Source organism: Dendrobates tinctorius, unplaced genomic scaffold, assembly GCF_039654945.1.
Source record: "Dendrobates tinctorius isolate UK_male_01 unplaced genomic scaffold, ASM3965494v1 ptg000241l, whole genome shotgun sequence".
Classification (NCBI taxonomy): domain Eukaryota; kingdom Metazoa; phylum Chordata; class Amphibia; order Anura; family Dendrobatidae; genus Dendrobates; species Dendrobates tinctorius.
The window spans coordinates 20,204,300-20,222,632 of NW_027361908.1; the positions used below are offsets into that span (position 1 = coordinate 20,204,300).

Sequence of the window (18,333 nt, forward strand, 5' to 3'; positions counted from 1 at the left end):
TATTATCTGCAACTGCATAATAAATGTGGGCCATTGTTAATTGTTACAATTTCACATCATACATGACAAATCGCAGAACTTCAAAGATCACTTAGAAACCATGCATTATTACTTTTGAATGTAGGTGAACAAATTGGTTTGATTCAAATTTTACAATTGCCCTGAATCTGAATTTTATGTGATTCTCTTTATTAGAATTCAGGAATATGGCATGAGGCCACCGTATCTGACACCAATTTTGTGGTTGGTGGGCTTCTCTATTGTAAATAAAAACTGGATTATTAGATTTTGTAAAAGTCGTTCTAAAGAACTTTGCATCTTTGTACTTTGCGACAGGCAGGATGATTTTCTTCAGTGTTTTTTCTGTTTTTCCTTTTCTTTTTCTCATTCTTGTTATTGCAATGGCATACTAAGTAAAATGATTAAGTTGGGTGCCCTTTTAGTAACAGTTTATTGATGTTTTACATATAAAATTCATTTTTTATTTATACCACTTATGGGCTCCGTGTGAGTAAGCAGTTTGTGCGTTTAATTTAATGTTTTATAATACAGTTTCCCCCCTCTAACTGAATATCATAATCAGAAGAGCTTGGATGGAAGTTCTCTTCTTCAATCCTACCTATATTGCTAACAATATCTTGCTGCCAACTTTGCCAGTACCACCTTATTTCAGCTGATGAAGCATTGTGTTCTTCTAAAATCTTAATTGGGCATGTCATAAAATATTAATGGAATCAGAAGACCTTTAGGGTATACAACCTGCGAGGTTGCAGTGGACACATTATATGTTAATACCAAATGGTCTGCCTCTGGCACTAATCTGGAGTTTGCCATCCTGCAATTTTTGCCCAAACTAATGAAAAGGTACCTAAATGTATGAAGGCATTTGAGAACAATGTAGGATACCATAAGGGCCAGGACATAAAACAAAAAAAGTTACTGCACATGGTACAATCCGACTTTGAGTCAGAGCCCCCCAACTGAGACCATCTCCGATATTGATATTAAGCTAGTTTAAAGGCCCTTTTACATTTAGCGATGCACCAGCGATCCGACCAGTGATCCCACCCGGTCAGGATCGCTGGTGCATCGCTAAATGATCGCTAGTGAGCTTTCATACAGAAAGATCTCACAGCGATGCAGCAGCGACGCAGCGCACGATACTTACCATTCACACACAGCGATCCTGCGTCCTCCCGCCCGCCTCCAGCGTCGCTCGTCGTCACAGCAGGAAGTCTCAGCAGGAAGCGCCCGACGAGAAATGGAGCCGGACATTCTCGCGCGATCAGCGATGGACAGCGGGGGAGCCGGTCGCTGGTAAGTATCACACATAGCGATATCGCTAGCAATATCGCTATAACGTCACAAAACCAGTGACGTTTTAGCGATATTGCTAGCGATATCGCTTAGTGTAAAACCCCCTTAAGTCTAGACCGCAAGTGAACAGCAGACCATGCCTGCACAGAATCAAGTGAGAGGAGAATATGGTAATCATATGATAATATGGTAATCATTCGACAGTTAACTGGCTTCGGTGCTCAGTGGTAGAGAATCAGGTGTCAAATAAAATAATGTAGACCTGAGGTGAGTGGAAAAAGTTTTAAAAACACAACATCTCTCAAAACATACTTTTTTCCATGTATAATAAGTGAAATATATCAATGGTATTCCCTATGATGCCAAAGTTGATCTGGACAGGAAAAAGCTGATAATAACTACTTCCCACTGAATAAATACAGCCGCATTATTTCATCATGTTTATCTTTTCAGAAAATGGATTACTCTGTCTAGTTTTGCATATGAAGTCCATTTTCTTTTCATCAAATGTCTATCGGAATAAATCAACCTACATAATATGTGGAGCACAGCAAATCTTTCAAGGATTTTGTCCATTTTCACAGAAGAGAAATCTTTCCTTGGTTGGCCTGACATCGTTTTGGTGAAAGTGAAATTTCAGTCAGCATGATAAAGTAAAGCTCTTGACTGAATGCCATACTTGTACGGAAAGCCACCAGACACTAATAACTTAAGCAAACTACAACTTGAGTTCTGATATTTCTTTTGATAGATATAGCTTCGTTTTACTAATGAAAACCATAAAGTGGCAATATGGAATGTTACTTTTAATCTTCAATGTGCTTCATTGTTTTGAGGAGGCCTCCTGAGGGCTTACTTCTGATTTTCACTTTGCTGAAACATTTTTTTTTAGTCTCCCAAAGATTCTCACAAGTTTCAGAACTTTTCCATTTTTTTAGTTGCTGACTTTCACGTATCAAAGAACCTGTGAGATCCATATGTAGATTAATACCATTTATGTACAATTTCCTTGCTGATCATATAATCTATTAAAACAATGATATACATATTAAACAATATCCGTGCTCTAAATAGCATTTCTCTGTACGGTATCTATTTTTTTTCCTGTCTTTTGACAAAGTATCCTCACGTATGCTTAGAAACTATGCACTGTCCAGACAGCAGTGGATGCAGCAAAAGACAGTCATGGAATAAATCTTGTGATTTATGGATGCGGAAGCTTGGAAGCATTAGGTGTCTTGTCAGAGGCATAGCTAGGGTTTTGGTTAGGGGGGGGAGCAAAACTTATGAGTCGGCCCCTAACCAGGTAGCCTTTATTATAACTGAGTAATGCACCTAATAGTGGATGTAGGAGAACCTCAGCTGTTGCTGAAAATAATCTCTATACAAAGATCAAAACTGATATTTCCGCCATATGGTCAGTGGTAAAAAAAATAACAGTCCTACGGAACATATACGTGATTACAGCATAGTTTCAGATATCAACTTACAGAGGACGTTCTTTCTGATGGAATCGTTCACTTTTCACATCTTTTCCATCTGGTCCAGACCAACATGACAACTTCTCCAGCCAGGACTCATCTGCAGAAATTACAACAAAGACACATTTCACTTGTCATTTTTTTCAGCACTGTCCCCATCTATCCCCAACCTGCACAAACCCCTCATCCTGCTGATACCCCAAAGCTGAGATGTTGCTGCCGTTTGTGTCCCTAGTTCTGCACCTACTGTGTGCTACTGTGTGCTCTCTATATGGTAAATCTAACTTCTAGAATATAGTAATGACATGTGCAAGTAGCCTAGAAAACAGTACCCACATTGTGCCCCCTAGAAAAAAATAATGCCCTGTGGGCCCCTGTGACAGTCACAGTAACCTGAGTTTCCCCAATGTACAGCTCCCCTATATACAGTATGATGCTCTCTTATAAACTGTATAATGCACCAGATAGTACTCAATATAGTATAATGCACTCCCCACAGGCAGACTTTATATAGTATAATGCAATCCCCATAGGCAGACTCTATATAGTATAATGCATTCCCCAATTCCTCTCCTCTGTGGGAGAAGCGCGGAGCCTGGACTCACTGACTGTACATTTCGGCCTCCGGGGCTGTGCAGTGAGGAGTTAATGCAGCCTCTTCTTCCCACCCTTCCTCCATCCTTCTATCTGGAGCCGCTGTATCCCTGTAACCTAGCAGCTTCTCCCTCCTCTCCGCCTGGACCCTCAGTGAGTGGCGCTGCGCTGGTCAGAGGCAGTGCTGACATCAGTCCCGCTGCACTAGAGGACTGTGATGGTGGGATGGTCATGGCTGCCAGGAATGTGATGCACACAAGGAGCCATGTTAGGAAGAGCCGAGCAGTGAGCTGGTGAGTGCGGGGCTGGGGTAGGGTGGTCTTCGGCTGCCCCCGGTGGCCCTGTGTGCAGGCAGCTGTCATCCTCATCACAGGCTGCACTGTGTGTGTCTGCCTCCATTGTGTGCAGTTATGTGCCACCAACACCGCTGCCTGTGTGCCACCTTGTGCAGCAGCGAAAGGATCTGCGCCTGCAGCCACACTGTGTGTGTGTGTATGCCTGTGTGTGTATCCACCTATGTGTGTGTGTGTGTGTGTGTGTGTGTATGTGTCTGTGCGTATGTATACACCTGTGTGTGTACGCCTGTGTGTGTGTACGCCTGTGTGTGTGTACGCCTGTGTGTGTGTACGCCAGTGGCGTAGTGTGGGGGGGGGCGGTCCGCCCCAGGCGGCAAGTGTGTGGGGGTGGCGTGGCAGCAGCAGCAATTCCTCCCCTCTGTGGGAGAATCGCGGAGCCTGGACTCACTGACTGTACATTTCCACCTTTCTATGACTGTCGTACGATTTCTGGTTGTTTCTGTCTTTGGAGATTCTCTTACATCTGTCCACGACGTCCACCGGGTGCGCAACAGTAAAGTCCACTCTGCGCATGTGTCAGCACAGCAGCAGTTCTGCTTTCAAAGGTTTTCTGTCCCGTCCTGGCACCATAGCAGCTGCAGAGGCTCCGCCCTATTGATGCTCTTGGGAGGAGGAAAGAATATGGCGGTGCTGCTGCCCCAGCTGGGAGCGAGAGGAAAAGGGTAGGACAGTACTGCACGGGGTGAGGTGGGATACTGGGGAGCATGGTATGGGGGCGACTTGTGGGAGAGGCTGCTGGGTGCACCGTGGCCATTACCGGAGAATGCACCACCAACATCTGTACGGGAGAAGCCACAGACAGCTGTCACATGCCACATAGACATCACACCGCAGAAGTCTTAATACAATAATCATCCCCCATATAAGTGTTCTCGTACATCCACCCATATATACGTGTCCTCGTCCATCCCCCATACATACATGTCCTCGTACATCCCCACATATATGTGTCCCCATCTCCTCCCCATATACTTTGTTTTTTTTTCTGTCACATTATTAAAAATTATTATTAAAAAAGCCATTAGGTCTTCATCCAGCATCATCAAGCTAACACATATTATATATATATATATATATATATATATATATATATATATATATATATATATATATATATATATATATATATAGAGAGAGAGAGAGAGAGAGAGATAGAGAGAACTGCAAGAAGATGAAAGTCTAGAAATGTAGAAATAATAACAGCTGCGTTAGTAGCAGACTAAAAATTAGATCTTTGAGTGTAGTGTGGGCTCTTCGTATGCTTCCAGATTATCAACGACCAAAGGGGCGGCAAATTTTTCGACTGCCCTGGGCGCCACAAACAGTTGCTACGCCACTGGTCAGTACCTGGATAAGAATGAAGTGATAAAACAGAGTCAGCATGGGTTTGTAACTAATAAGTCATGTCAGACTAACTTAATTTCTTTCTCTAACAGAATCATTGATTGGGTGGATCAGGGAAATGCTGTAGATATAGTATATCTTGACTTCAGCAAAGCATTTGACAAAGTATCTCACACAATCCTTATTGAAAAAATGACTAAGTATGGAATGGACAAGGCAACTGTTAGGTGGATTCAAAACTGGCTAAGTGATCGGACCCAAAGAGTGGTCGTAAATGGCTGCACATCCAGTAGGAAGAATATCTCAAGTGGGGTACCACAGGGCTCTGTCCTGGGCCCTGTATTGTTCAACATCTTTATCAACGATTTAGATTAAGGAATTGAGGGTAAACTGCTTAAATTTGCTGATGACACAAAGCTAGGAGGGATAGCTAATACTAGAGAAGAGAGAGAGAAGATTCAAAAAGATATAAATAAACTGGAGCAGTGGGCAGCAACTAACAGAATGGTTTTTAACAAGGAAAAATGCAAAGTACTACATCTGGGCAATAAAAATGAAAAAAGCATATACAGAATGGGAGGAATAGGGCTAAGCAACAGCACATGTGAAAAAGACTTGGGTATACTAATAGATCACAGACTGAATATGAGTCAACAGTGTGATGCAGCAGCAAAAAAGACAAATGCAATTCTAGGATGTATTACCAGAAGCATACAGTCTAGATCACATGAAGTCATTATTGCCCTCTACTCCTCTTTGGTCAGACCTCATCTGGAATACTGTGTCCAGTTTTGGACGCCACATTTTAAAAAAGACATCAACAAACTGGAGCAAGTTCAGAAAAGAGCCACCAGAATGGTGACCGGTCTGCAAACCCTGTCTTGTGAGGAAAGATTACAGGAATTGGGAATGGTTAGCCTGCAAAAGAGAAGACTGAGAGGAGACTTAATAACTGTCTACAAATATCTCAAGGACTGTCACATTGTAGAAGGATCATCTTTATTCTCATTTGCACAAGGAAAGACTAGAAGCAATGGGATGAAACTGAATGGGAGGAGACACAGATTAGATATTAGAAAAAACTTTGACAGAGTGATCAATGAGTGGAACAGGCTGCCACTTCAATAGAAGTCTTCAAACAGAGGCTGGATAGATATCTGTCTGGGATGATTTAGCGAATCCTGCTTTGAGCAGGGAGTTGGACCAGATGGCCCAGGAGGTCCCTTCCAACTCTACGATTCTATGACTCTATAGTATAATTATTGGTATGGACGGCAGAACGCACCAAATATAAATAATAGGAGGTGCGTTCGCCGTCCGGGGTCCACCGTGCGGTAGGTGACAAGACCGCTGCTGGACAATGGCAGACTAGCTAGGAGGCGGAGCACTACACTCGGGTTAGCGTCACCCGAGTGCTAGGCGTGGCTCTATTACAGGCACAGAGACCCCTAGAAGAAATAAGGCGTAAGCGCTGGACCTGTTAACCTCACAGGCTGCCGGCGTGTGGCGCCGCAGCCACGAACGCCAAGAGATGCTGCTGACTGCAACGCGGCATAAACTGAGGCCGCTTAACGTCAGTGCCGGGGAAGCGGTCACTGACGGACGCTAGTGTATGGTATGGTAGCTCAGTGGCGCATAGCTAGCCACTACCTGGCTCTGACTAAACCAACACTCTGTCACCATTCATAATATCCGAGGGTAGGGGTTTCAAATAAGTCAGTCACCAGACACATGCACCCATCACCATTCACGCATAATAAGTCTACACTAGCGCATGGCCGAGTCGCCATGCGGGCTTTTTATAGCCATGCGCTTCTGGTACCTTCCAGTACTCTGGGAAGGACCAATCAGATCCGACACAGGACCTGAGCGTGTGACCCCTGCTCTCCACTGAGAGGTCATCTTGCAGGCATGCCCAGCTGCAGGACTTAGCCTCTGGAGCGGTTCCCTGCAGAGCAGGTTGCGCTACCATTGCTGCACCAGAGGTGGCAGCAACATCCAGGCTCACAGAGCGAGTCTGAGCAGGACGCCTGGATTGCTGAGCAGGTCCCTGAGCGGTCGGAGGGAAATGGGAGACCGCTGGATGTACGGCTCTGGATTCCTGTTGTGCAGTCCCAGGAATCCGACGCCTAACATTACCCCCCCTCCTACGGCCCCCCCCCTCTGAGCCTCCTTGGCTCCCAGGTCCAAGCCTCCGGTCCATGACCCTTCCAATCCACCAAATAAATTTTTTGCCACGGACAATCATGCGTCCCACGATGGTGCTAACCTCGAACTTGTCAGATGACAAGTCTGACGACCTAGCAGATGACTCGGTGAATCGGGCTATATGAACTGGTTTGAGGAGGGACACATGGAAAACGTCCGAAATGGCTAAATGTGGAGGAAGAGCCAGGCGATAGACCACCGAGCTGATGCGCTCGAGAACCTTAAAAGGCCCAATGTATCACGGCGCGAACTTGGGGGACTCGACTTGCAGTTTGAGGTTTCGAGTAGAGAGCCACACCATGTCGCCGGGGGAGAAACTTGGAGCGGGGTCGCCGACGTGTGTCGGCAGTCGCCCTCATCCTTTTAGAGACCCGGATAGCATCCTGAGTGCGATCCCAAGTGTCGCGAGCCTCCACTGCCCAGTCTGCCACCCTGGAATCAGCGGAGGACACTGGCATTGGGACAGGGACGCGTGGATGTTGGCCGTAGTTTAAAAGAAAGGGTGTCTGACCTGTGGATTCGGCCACTGCATTATTCAGGGCAAACTCAGCCCATGGTAGCAAGGATGCACGGTCATCCTGCCTGTCAGAGACAAAATGCCGCAGGTACGTGACCAAGGTTTGGTTGGCTCTCTCAACCAAGCCATTCGTCTCGGGATGATAAGCGGAGGACAGGTTTAGCTCGATGCTGAGTAGACTGCAGTGCTCCCTTCAAAACAGAGATGCGAACTGGGGGCCTCGATCACTAATGATTTTGTCCGGCATGCCATGTAAACGGAATACGTGCTTTATGAACAGAATAGCAAGACCACGAGCGGAAGGCAACCGTGCGAGTGGCACCAGATGCACCATTTTGGAAAAATGGTCGGTGACCACCCAGATGACCGTACTGCCGTCAGACTTGGGCAGGCCAACCACAAAGTCCATGCCAACCATCTCCCAAGGTCTATCTGCCACTGGCAGAGGATACAAAAGCCCCGCCGGCCTGTGTCTAGAGGGTCGGTTCCGTGCACACTAGACGCATGCTTGTACGTATTCCTTAACATCTCGAGTCATATGTGGCCACCAATATGACCTTGCCAGGAGTTCAGTGGTCCGCTTATTGCCAAAGTGACCACCTACCCTGGAGGCATGTGCCCAAACGAGAACCTCCGGCCATAGCAGGGGAGGCACCAAGGTCTTGCCCGGTGGCACTGACTCAAGAGCAACTGGAGCCACGGTCGTAAAATTCACCGGCGGGAGAATTAGCCGAGGCTCAGCCTCTCCTTCTTCCGCAGAAACTACTGAGCATGAGAGAGCATCTGCATGGACGTTCTTTTCCCCTGAGGGATAATGCAGGGTGAAGCGGAAGCGGGAAAAGGAGAGCGACCACCTAGCCTGACGAGAGTTCAGGCGCTGGGCCGTCTGTAAATAGACCAGATTTTTATGGTCCGTATATACCTGGAAGGGAAACCGAGCTCCAGGAGATGTCTCCACTCTGAAAAGGCCAACTTCATGGCTAGCAACTTCCTATCCCCGATGGAGTAATTCTTCTCCGCCGGTGAGAAGGTCTTTGAGAAAAAGAAGCAGGGATGCTTCCAACCTTGAGCATCCTTCAGGAAAAGGACTGCTCCTGCACCGACGGAAGAGGCATCAACCTCCAGAATAAATGGCTTATCTACATCGGGACGATATAAGGTGGGAGTGCCAGCAAAATGAGATTTTATAGACGTGAAGGCCTTGGAGACCTGTTCAGACCAAGCATTGGGGTTAGCTCCTTTTTTAGTGAGAGCAACCAAAGGAGCGACCAGTGTGGAAAAGTGCGGTATAAACTGGCGGTAATAATTCACAAACCCTAAAAAGCTCTGCACCGCTTTGAGTGAATGGGGTTCCTGCCAATCCAACACCGCCTGCAGTTTGCTACGATCCATAGCCAACCCCTGGGCCAAGATGATATAGCCCAGGAACGGAAAGGACTCCTGCTCAAATTGGCAAAGAGAGTTCGCCCACAGACGGTCGAAGACCCTGCAGACGTCTCTCCGGTGGGTGGTCAAATCTGGTGAGAAGATGAGTATGTCATCCAGATAGACCACCACAGAGGTAGAGAGCATGTCACGGAAGACATCGTTAACGAAATCCTGGAAGACAGCAGGCGCATTACAAAGGCCAAAGGGCATGACCAGATATTCGTAATGGCCATAACTAGTATTAAAAGCTGTCTTCCACTCGTCTCCTTCACGAATGCAGATCAGGTTGTATGCCCCCGTAGATCTAATTTTGTAAAGATCCGGGCCCCTCGCAACCTGTCAAATAACTCAGGGATCAACGGGAGAGGGTATTTGTTTTTGACCGTGATAATGTGGAGACCTCTGTAGTCAATGTAGGGACGTAACTTTACGTTCTTCTTCTGTACGAAAAAGAACCATGCACCAGCCGGCGACACCGATTTTCTGATAAAACCTCTAGCCAGGTTCTCCCGGATACACTGTGACATAGCCTCTGTCTCAAGGAGTGATAGCGGATACACACAGCCTCTAGGAGGTTCTGTGTCTGGCAGGAGATCTATCGGGCAATCGTAAGGACAGTGCGGCGGGAGCGTCTCCGCAGACTTCTTAGGGAAGATGTCCGCGTACTGGTGGTAGGGTTTCGGAAGCGTGGAAAGATCCGCAGGCACTTCAGTGTAAGCTACCTGAACACTGTCCCCCAGGCACCTTCCCTCACAGTACTTGCTCCAACCCAGTATACTCCCCGAAGCCCAATCAATATGAGGGGAGTGGCAATGGAGCCAGGGAACCCCGAGAAGCACCTGGTCGATGCCATCAGGCAAAATGAGCAGGGACAGGACCTCACGATGAGAGGGTGAGATAGAGAGCCCGAGTGGTGCTGTCTGGTGGGTCACCTGAGATGGTTAAGGTGCACCGTTAACCTTCCTAATGGTCAGAGGTTGAGGCAGTAACACCAGTGGAATAGCATGTTTCGGGGTGAAGTTCAAGGACATAAAGTTCCCTTCGGCCCCGGAATCCACGGTAACCTCTGCCTCCCAGGTGGACGCCCCACTATCTAAGGCCGGTTTCACATTTGTGCTTCAGGGCGCAGCAACGGCCTGCGCACGGCTGCCGCTAAGCCCCGCCCCCTGCCGCGCCTCCGCATGCGTCCCCTATCTTTATCACTCAGGTTGCATTAGGCGCTGGTCGGCGCACTGTCAAAAGGACGCAGGCACCGCAAAAACACATGCTGCGCACGGCCTGCGTCCTGAGTGATAAAGATAGGGGACGCATGACGCATGCAGCGTCATGCGCCCGGAGGAGGAGCTACCCGCAGAGGCGCGGCAGGGGGCGGGCTGAAGTGCAAATGTGTAACCAGCCTAAAGTGCCCCGGAATACCGGTTTAGGGGAAAAGGGTTGCCTATTGGACTGACCACCACTGGACGTGGTCATTTTTTTCGAGCGCTGTGGACACGTGCTAGCCGAATGACCAAACTGTCGGCATTAATAGCAACGTACGGAGCTTAGCATCGGACGTGGCTTGGGACCGGTGTGAGACACCTCCATAGGTTCGTAGGATGAGAGCTCCTGTGCGAGATCTCTTAGCGGCTCGGTGAAGGTGGGAGCCAAATTAACCCTATGTCTGGATTGTGCACGTTCCAGCCCGCGCTCCATAAACCGGAGGTCAATGCGAGTGGAGACGGCAATCCGTTCCTCCAGACTTGTGGGAACCTCTCTGGTAGCTAGAGCATCTTTGACATGCTCAGCCAACCCACTCCAAAACACCGGGGCTAATGCTTTGTCCGGCCACTCTAATTCGGAAGCCAATGTCCGGAACCGGACGGCATAATGGCTAACTGAGAGCGACCCCTGTGTTAGGGATAATAATTGGAGTGAGGTATTGTGCGTGATCCGTGGTCCCAAAAAGACCAGCTTCAGGGCCGTGAGGAACTGAGCAGCACCCTGAACCACGGGATCATCACGTTCCCACAATGGTGTAGCCCACTATAATGCCCTGCTAGACAGCAATGAGACGATAAACCCCACCTTAGCCCAATCTGTAGGGAACCGTGCAGCCAGTAACTCAAGCTGAATAGAGCACTGGCTCACGAATCCCCTACAGGTGGCGCTGTCACCTGAGAACTTGTCGGGAAGCGGGAGGCGAGAGATTGTCGGCGTGGGCAAAAGTGTGGGAACACGTGAGACAGCCTCAGCGACTGTCTGGGCAGCAGCTAGCACAGCATTCGCAGCTGAGTTGGCGCTCTCAATAGCCGCCAACCTGCTCTCCAGCTGCTGAATGTAGCGCTGCAGGTCTGCCATTACCAGCCAGACCCTGGCGCTAGTGTAATGTTATGGTTGGTGGAACGCACCAAATATAAATAATAGGAGGTGCGTTTGCCGCCCGGGGTCCACCGTGCGGTAGGTGACAAGACCGCTGCTGGACAATGGCAGACTAAATAGGAGGTGGAGCACTACACTCGGGTTAGCGTCACCCGAGGTTCTAGGAGCGGCTCTGTTACAGGCACAGAGACGCCCTAGAAGAAATAAGGCGTAAACCTCACAGGCTGCCGGCGTGTGGCGCCGCAGCCGTGAACGCCAAGAGATGCTGCTGACTGCAGCACGGCATAAACTGAGGCTTATCATCAGTGCCGGTGAAGCGGTCACTGACGGACGCTAGTGTATGGTATGGTAGCTCAGTGGCGCATAGCTAGCCACTACCTGGTGCTGACTAAACCAACACTCTGTCACCATTCGTAATATCCGAGGGTAGGGGTTTCAAATAAGTCAGTCACCAGACACATGCATCCATCACCATTCACACATAGCATAATAAGTCTACACTAGTGCATGGCCGAGCCGCCATGCAGGCTTTTTATAGCCATGCGCTTCCGGTACCTTCCATTACTCTGGGAAGGACCAATCTGATCCGACACAGGACCTGAGCATGTGACCCCTGCTCTCCACTGAGAGGTCATCTTGCGGGCATGCCCAGCAGCACGGCGAGAGGACTTAGCCTCTGGAGCGGTTCCCTGCAGAGCAGGTTGCGCTACCATTGCTGCACCAGAGGTGGCAGCAACATCCAGACTCACAGAGTGAGTCTGAGCAGGACACCTGGATCGCTGAGATTGCTGAGCAGGACCCTGAGCGGTTGGAGGGGAATGGGAGACCGCTGGATGTACGGCTCTGGATTCCTGTTGTGCAGAGTCAGAAATCCAACGCCTAACATACATAGTATAATGCACTCCCCATAGACAGACTCTGTACAGTATAATGGACTCTTCATAGGTAGATTTTATATAATATATTGCACTCTCCATAGGCCTAGTATGTAGTATAATGCACCCCGATAGTAGACTATAGCATAATATTTTGGAAACTAGATCCCTCAGGGTACTGACCTAGATTTGTGGTGAGCACATTCAACTATAAGGGCTTCACAGAAGTTTGTAACGTTGAGCCATAAAAAAAAAAAAAAAAAAAAAAAAAAAAAAAAAAAAAAAAAAAACACATTTTCCACAAAAAAATGTTTTTATGTCATAAATTTTGCATTTTCGGAAGGGTGACAGGAGAATTGCACCATACAATTTGTAGTGCAATTTCTCCTGAGTACGTCGATACCCCATGAGGGAGAAAACATCTGATTGGACGCACGGCAGGGCTTAAAAGAGAAGGAGCATTATTTGACTCTTTGAATGTAAAATTTCCTGGAATCATTAGCGGATGTCATGTACCGTTTGGAGAGCCCCTGATTCTCCTAAACAATGTAAATCCCCACAAGTGACCCCTGAATAAATTATTTAGCTTTATGGTGAGCACCTTGAACCCCTAGGTGCTTCACAGAAGTTTATAACATTGAGCCGTGAAAAAAAAAAAAAAACACATTTTCTCCACAAAAATATTATTTTAGCCCCAAATTTTGCATTTTCATAAGAGTAACAGGAGAAATTACACCATACAGTTTGTTGTGCAATTTCTCCTGAATACACCGATACCCCATATGTGGGGGAATGCTACTTTTGAGGCACAGTGCAAAACTCGGAAGGGAAGAGGCGCCACATTGGAGATCAGATTTTGCTGCAATAGTTTGAGGGACCATGTCACATTGACAGAGCCCCTGAGGTGCCAGAAGAACAGAAAAACACATATGTGAACTCATTTTACAAACTATACTCCCAAATGAATTTATTTAGGGATGCAGTGATCATATGGACACCACTTGTGCCTCACAGAATTTTGTACCATTGAGTGGGGAAGAAAGAATAAATTACATTTTTGCCAGTAAAATGTTGTTTTAGTCTCGTTTTTAATTTTTTAAAGGACTAATAGGAATTTTTTTTTACCACAGACTGAGATCCATTTTTTCCTGACTGCATCAATACCCTACATATAATCGAGCAATGAGAACAATAAACAAGGAGTGCAAAATGTGTGAAACCTGGTGATTAAGTGGCCATTCATCTAATGGGGTTGTGCACCCCTGCACAACCCCAGTTTGCGCTTGAAGGGATGATCCCTGAGGATAAAAACCACAGAAAGAGGAAAAAATCCTCCAATATTTAGGAAAAAAACAGAAACAGGCAGAGATGCTTACCTGTCTAAACAGGCCTCAATACAACTGCACTAACAGGGTGCAGCAGACCCAAGTAAAATGGCAACTGCACAGGTGCATAAATACCAAATGAGTCAGCCAGCCTTCAATCAGGGATTGGCCGTGTGGCACACCAGTGCAAAAAAATACAATCCATAAGTTTGGCTGTCTCATTTGGTATTATTGCACCTGTGCAGTTGCCATATCACGCTGTAGAATTGTCAGACAGGCAGGTTCCCGGCAGCTTCTTTCCATTCACTGCCTTGGGTTGACAAGTCTCTGCCCATACAGTTACATATTTTAACCCCTTAGTAACCGGAGCTTTTTTCGATTTTACGAGTTCATAGACATGAAACATGTCTAGGTTCTTGTATCTAAGTGGTGAAAAATATTCCAAAGTTTGCTAAAAAAAAAAAAGCAGCGCAATTTCCGAGACCTGTAGCGTCTCCATTTTTTGTGATCTGGGGTTGAGTAAGGGCTTATTTTTGCGTGCCAGGCTGACAGTTTTATTTATACCATTTTTGTGCAAATACGTTTTTTTGATCGCTCATTATTGCATTTTAATGCAATGTAGCAGCTACAAGAAAAACGTAATTTTGGCGTTTTGAATTTTTTTCTCGCTATGCCGTTCAGCGATCAGGTTAATCCTTTTTTTTTATTGATAGATGGGGCGATTCTGAATGCGGCGATACCAAATATGTGTATGTGTGTTTTTTTTATTGTTTTATTTTGATTGGGGCGAAAGGGGGGTGATTTGAACTTTTAGGGTTTTTTATTTTTTTAATTTGTAAACACTTTTTTTTTACTTTTGGCATGCTTCAATAGCCTACATGGGAGACTAGAAGCATGCAACACTTGATTGGCTCTGCTCTGCTACATATGGACAATGAGCAGATCGCCCATATGTAGCAGATTTACTGCATTGCTATTAGCACCAACCACTAGGTGGCGCTCATAGCAATGTGCCTGCAACAACCATAGAGGTCTCTATGAGACCTCTGGTTGTCAAGGCAACGCGTCACCGACCCCTGATCACGTGACAGTGTTTGACAATGGGATTTAACTAGTTAATAGGTGCAATCGGATCAGGATTCCACTCGCGCCTATTGCGGGCACATGTCAGCTGTTTATAACAGCTGATATGTCGCGGCTTTGAGGTGGGCTCACCGCCGGAGCCCACCTCAAAGTAGGGAACTCTGACTGCTGACGTACTATCCTGTCAGTGGTCAGAAAGGGGTTATAGTATGCTTTTCCACAGCATTTCAGAGAAAAACATGTCTGGTAGAGATAATACAATCAGTGACTGATACATGCTGCCTAGCATATATGAGCTGAATGGTTCAATTTAAATAATTCATGACCGTCAACATGCTTTTTGATGCTTCTCAATAAAGGGCCATATTCTTCAATACTGTCTTTTATGATGCTAAAAAATAATATTGAAGCTGCAACTCTTCTTCATTGGCCATGCAGCAATTAGTATAGTCAATGCCAGTGAACCCAACGTGGTACCGTATATATACTGCGCTCTGCAAAAATGCGGCTCCCGCTACGCCGTATATACTGCATATGGCACATGTCAGGATAGGGTTAAAATAACAGAATCCCACAAAAAAAGACAAATTCTGGGATGAACCTAAAAGGTTTGTGAAATGGATTGGCCAGCATATCTCATATCTTGGCCAAAATATCGACTAATACCACACATATTTTTATGTTTTTTTTCTGTACAGGGTGCACCCGGGCCCATTTGGTCTTGTAAACTGTTGTGCCTGTTCACATGGCATGCATTTGGATAGCGCTGGGCAAGCCCACCTGATCGAATGGTATGGGGGCATCACTAATAGCCTGCTGACCAGGATGCTGTGCATTACCTGTATGTGAACAGTGCCCCATACAAGCTTCTGTTGTGCAATAATATACCACCAAGCAACCACCCCTCCATGAATTGGTAGGCTGTATGTGGCTGTCTCATTGGTATTTTTGCACCTGCATCCTATTAGTGCATTTGTTTGGAGACCTGGGCAGGTAAACATTGCTGCCTTATTTCTGCTGTTTTTCTGTGTAGCACCTGCACAGGGATCTGTCAGAGCATCTACCGACATATTGGAACATACAGACCCCAAGAAGAGTTTTGCAGGGGCTGTTAAACAGGGACCTACAGACACTAATCATTTTTCTCCTGAGTGGCAGAAGACTACAATTCCCAGGGACCCTTGTTTCAGTGAGATGATAGAAGAAGAGAGAAGGAGGGACTTGGGGGAGGACGCTGTGAAGAAAGTGAAAGTAAATGTGCAGAGGAGGGAGAACATGGCTGCTGCTTGCTATGAGAGACAGAGCGGTGTGGATCTTGATTCCCCTAAGTTGCAGAGTGTGGGGGACCCCGCGGAGATACCGGTGTTGCTGGAGAGAGCAAAGATCCAGAGAGTCCTGCCGGCACTCCCATCGCATAAAGGTCTAAATCCTGCAGCCCCCAGCTGGAGTCCAAAAAATCCTCTGGCCGTTAGAGACACAGTGAGTGCCCTTCTGAGACTTGTGGTTCTATCAGCGTTTATTGACAGCAACATTCATCTAAGTGCACCCACGGTTGCTACTTTGCATGCCAACATCCACGGAAACTGGGCCCCATTTGGACTGAGTCAATACAAAAGATGGGGAACCCCGCCACATTATATTTGCAGTGTTGGAGTTGAATTAGATTGTGATGCGCATATGACTTTTATAGAGCACTGTTAATTGCATTGTATGTTTATTCCTTTAAACCCACCTCAATTCTGCTGCATAGCAATAAATCTGTTAGACTGTTTTACTCCTGTTTCCTGAGTGTGTATTGAGCTGTGGCAGGGGCTTGACGATATCAGCCCCTGGCAGAAGATAACCGTCCTTCTGCAGCCCCAGAGACAGAGCTCCAATCAAGAGTTGGGTGGTGGCACAGCGCCCTAGAGAGGTGAGACCCCCCCATAACACCCAGGGTACCATGGTAGCCCTAAAGGGGTGTTACAGTGGAGGCACTGCTGAGATCATAACTAACACAGGAGTATTTACTATGGAGACTTTAACAGAGCGAGAAGCGTATTTGTGGTGCAGAGAGATGGATGTTACAGCTAAACAAAGCTTTGCAGTGCGTGGTGAGCTCCGTGATGCGTCTGAGGAGGAAATACTGAAAATAGTCAACCGACTCACTGAACTTGCCCACCCTAAAGTGGTCGACCGCAGGAAGGAAAAAGGGGGACAGTTACCCACAGTCCTGATCTCAACTGGGCCGATCTTGAGGAAAGAATATTTCCCATCCATGATAGCCGTGTCCCCAGAGTATGGTCGACAATGGAGGATCACTTGGCCTACTGAGTCCGAAGTGGAGACCTGGCAACAGAAATCCACCACTCAGCCTAGAAAGACTAGTGAAGGTCCGCCCTCTACTCCATTTAGAGCCAGTCAGGAAGAGACAGCGACCCCTGCAGATGTACTTATGACAGCTATGGAAAAATTAGTTAGTCAGTTTGCAAAGATGCAGCCAGAAGGGAACTACCGTCGTCTAAGAACTTTCTCGGGTGCCCTCCCCACCCCTGCTGGAGAAGAAGGATATGATACTTGGAGGGATGTCACTTTGCTGTGCTTAGAAGAGTGGCAGTGCATGGATGCCGTAAAGAAGCAGAGAATAGTAGAAAGTTTGAGGGGTACTGCTATGGAAGTGGTGCAGGCTGCTTGGCAGAGCAAGCCACAAGCAACTTATCAAGATTGTATGAGTGCTTTAGAAGATGCTTTTGGATCCCCTGAAGATGCTACTGATCTTCTCTATAAACGCCGTACCCCCTACCAACTGCCAGATGAGAAGATGTCTGACTATCTCTACCGACTAGACAAGCTGGTTCATAGAATAGTATCTAAAGGTGGAGTCAGCTCTAAAGATGTTGATCAGTGTCGTCTGGAACAAGTACTCAGAGGACCTCTCACGCATGATCCAATTGCCCAGCAGATGAGGTCTTGTGACAGAGAGAAGAATCCTGGTTCTTTTCATGAGCTGCTTAAGGAAGTTCGCAAGGAGGAGGTTATTTTGGCAGCAAGAGAGAAGACATCCCCTCGGGTGACTACTGTTGCCCTGAAGCCAGCAGCCGACTGCCGAGAGATGGAACTGCTGACAGTCATCGAGAAACAGGGGGAGCAGATTACACAATTGTTAAGTGTCCAGGCCAAGACATTACAGCGGCTACAAAATGCTGCGGAGGTAGCCGAGAAAAAACCCTGGTTTCAGGAAGCGAGAATGATGACCTCTGTAGAGTAAAGAGTAGGAAACCAGAAGGGTGCTTTGTTTGTGGGAGTCCAGACCATATGGCTCGCCAGTGTGCGAAGAAGTGGAGCTCAAAGAACTATTCACATCTTCCTCATCACACTCAGGGGCAGTCGGGAAACGGGAAAGGGGGGCCAATAGAACCCCATACGGTGCCCCCATCAGCAGCTAAGTCCTACTCTACCGCCCCATCC

General features: G+C 47.1%; 1 protein-coding gene and 1 long non-coding RNA gene across 2 annotated transcripts; one reads left to right on the plus strand and one right to left on the minus strand.

Annotated features, from left to right (window-relative positions):
* Nucleotides 1–1,585: 1,585 nt before the first annotated feature.
* On the minus strand, nt 1,586–13,898 carry LOC141060579 (uncharacterized). The gene is made up of 3 exons (XR_012222724.1): nt 13,855–13,898; nt 2,808–2,898; nt 1,586–2,281 (listed from the first exon to the last, which is right to left on the minus strand). It is a non-coding gene; the product is annotated as an uncharacterized lncRNA (long non-coding RNA).
* A 2,999-nt stretch (nt 13,899–16,897) lies between these two features.
* LOC141060658 (paraneoplastic antigen Ma2-like) lies at nt 16,898–18,133 on the plus strand. The gene has a single exon (XM_073556971.1). It carries the CDS (start codon nt 16,898–16,900, stop codon nt 18,131–18,133), a length of 1,236 nt encoding a protein of 411 aa, XP_073413072.1.
* The last annotated feature ends 200 nt before the right edge of the window (nt 18,134–18,333 follow it).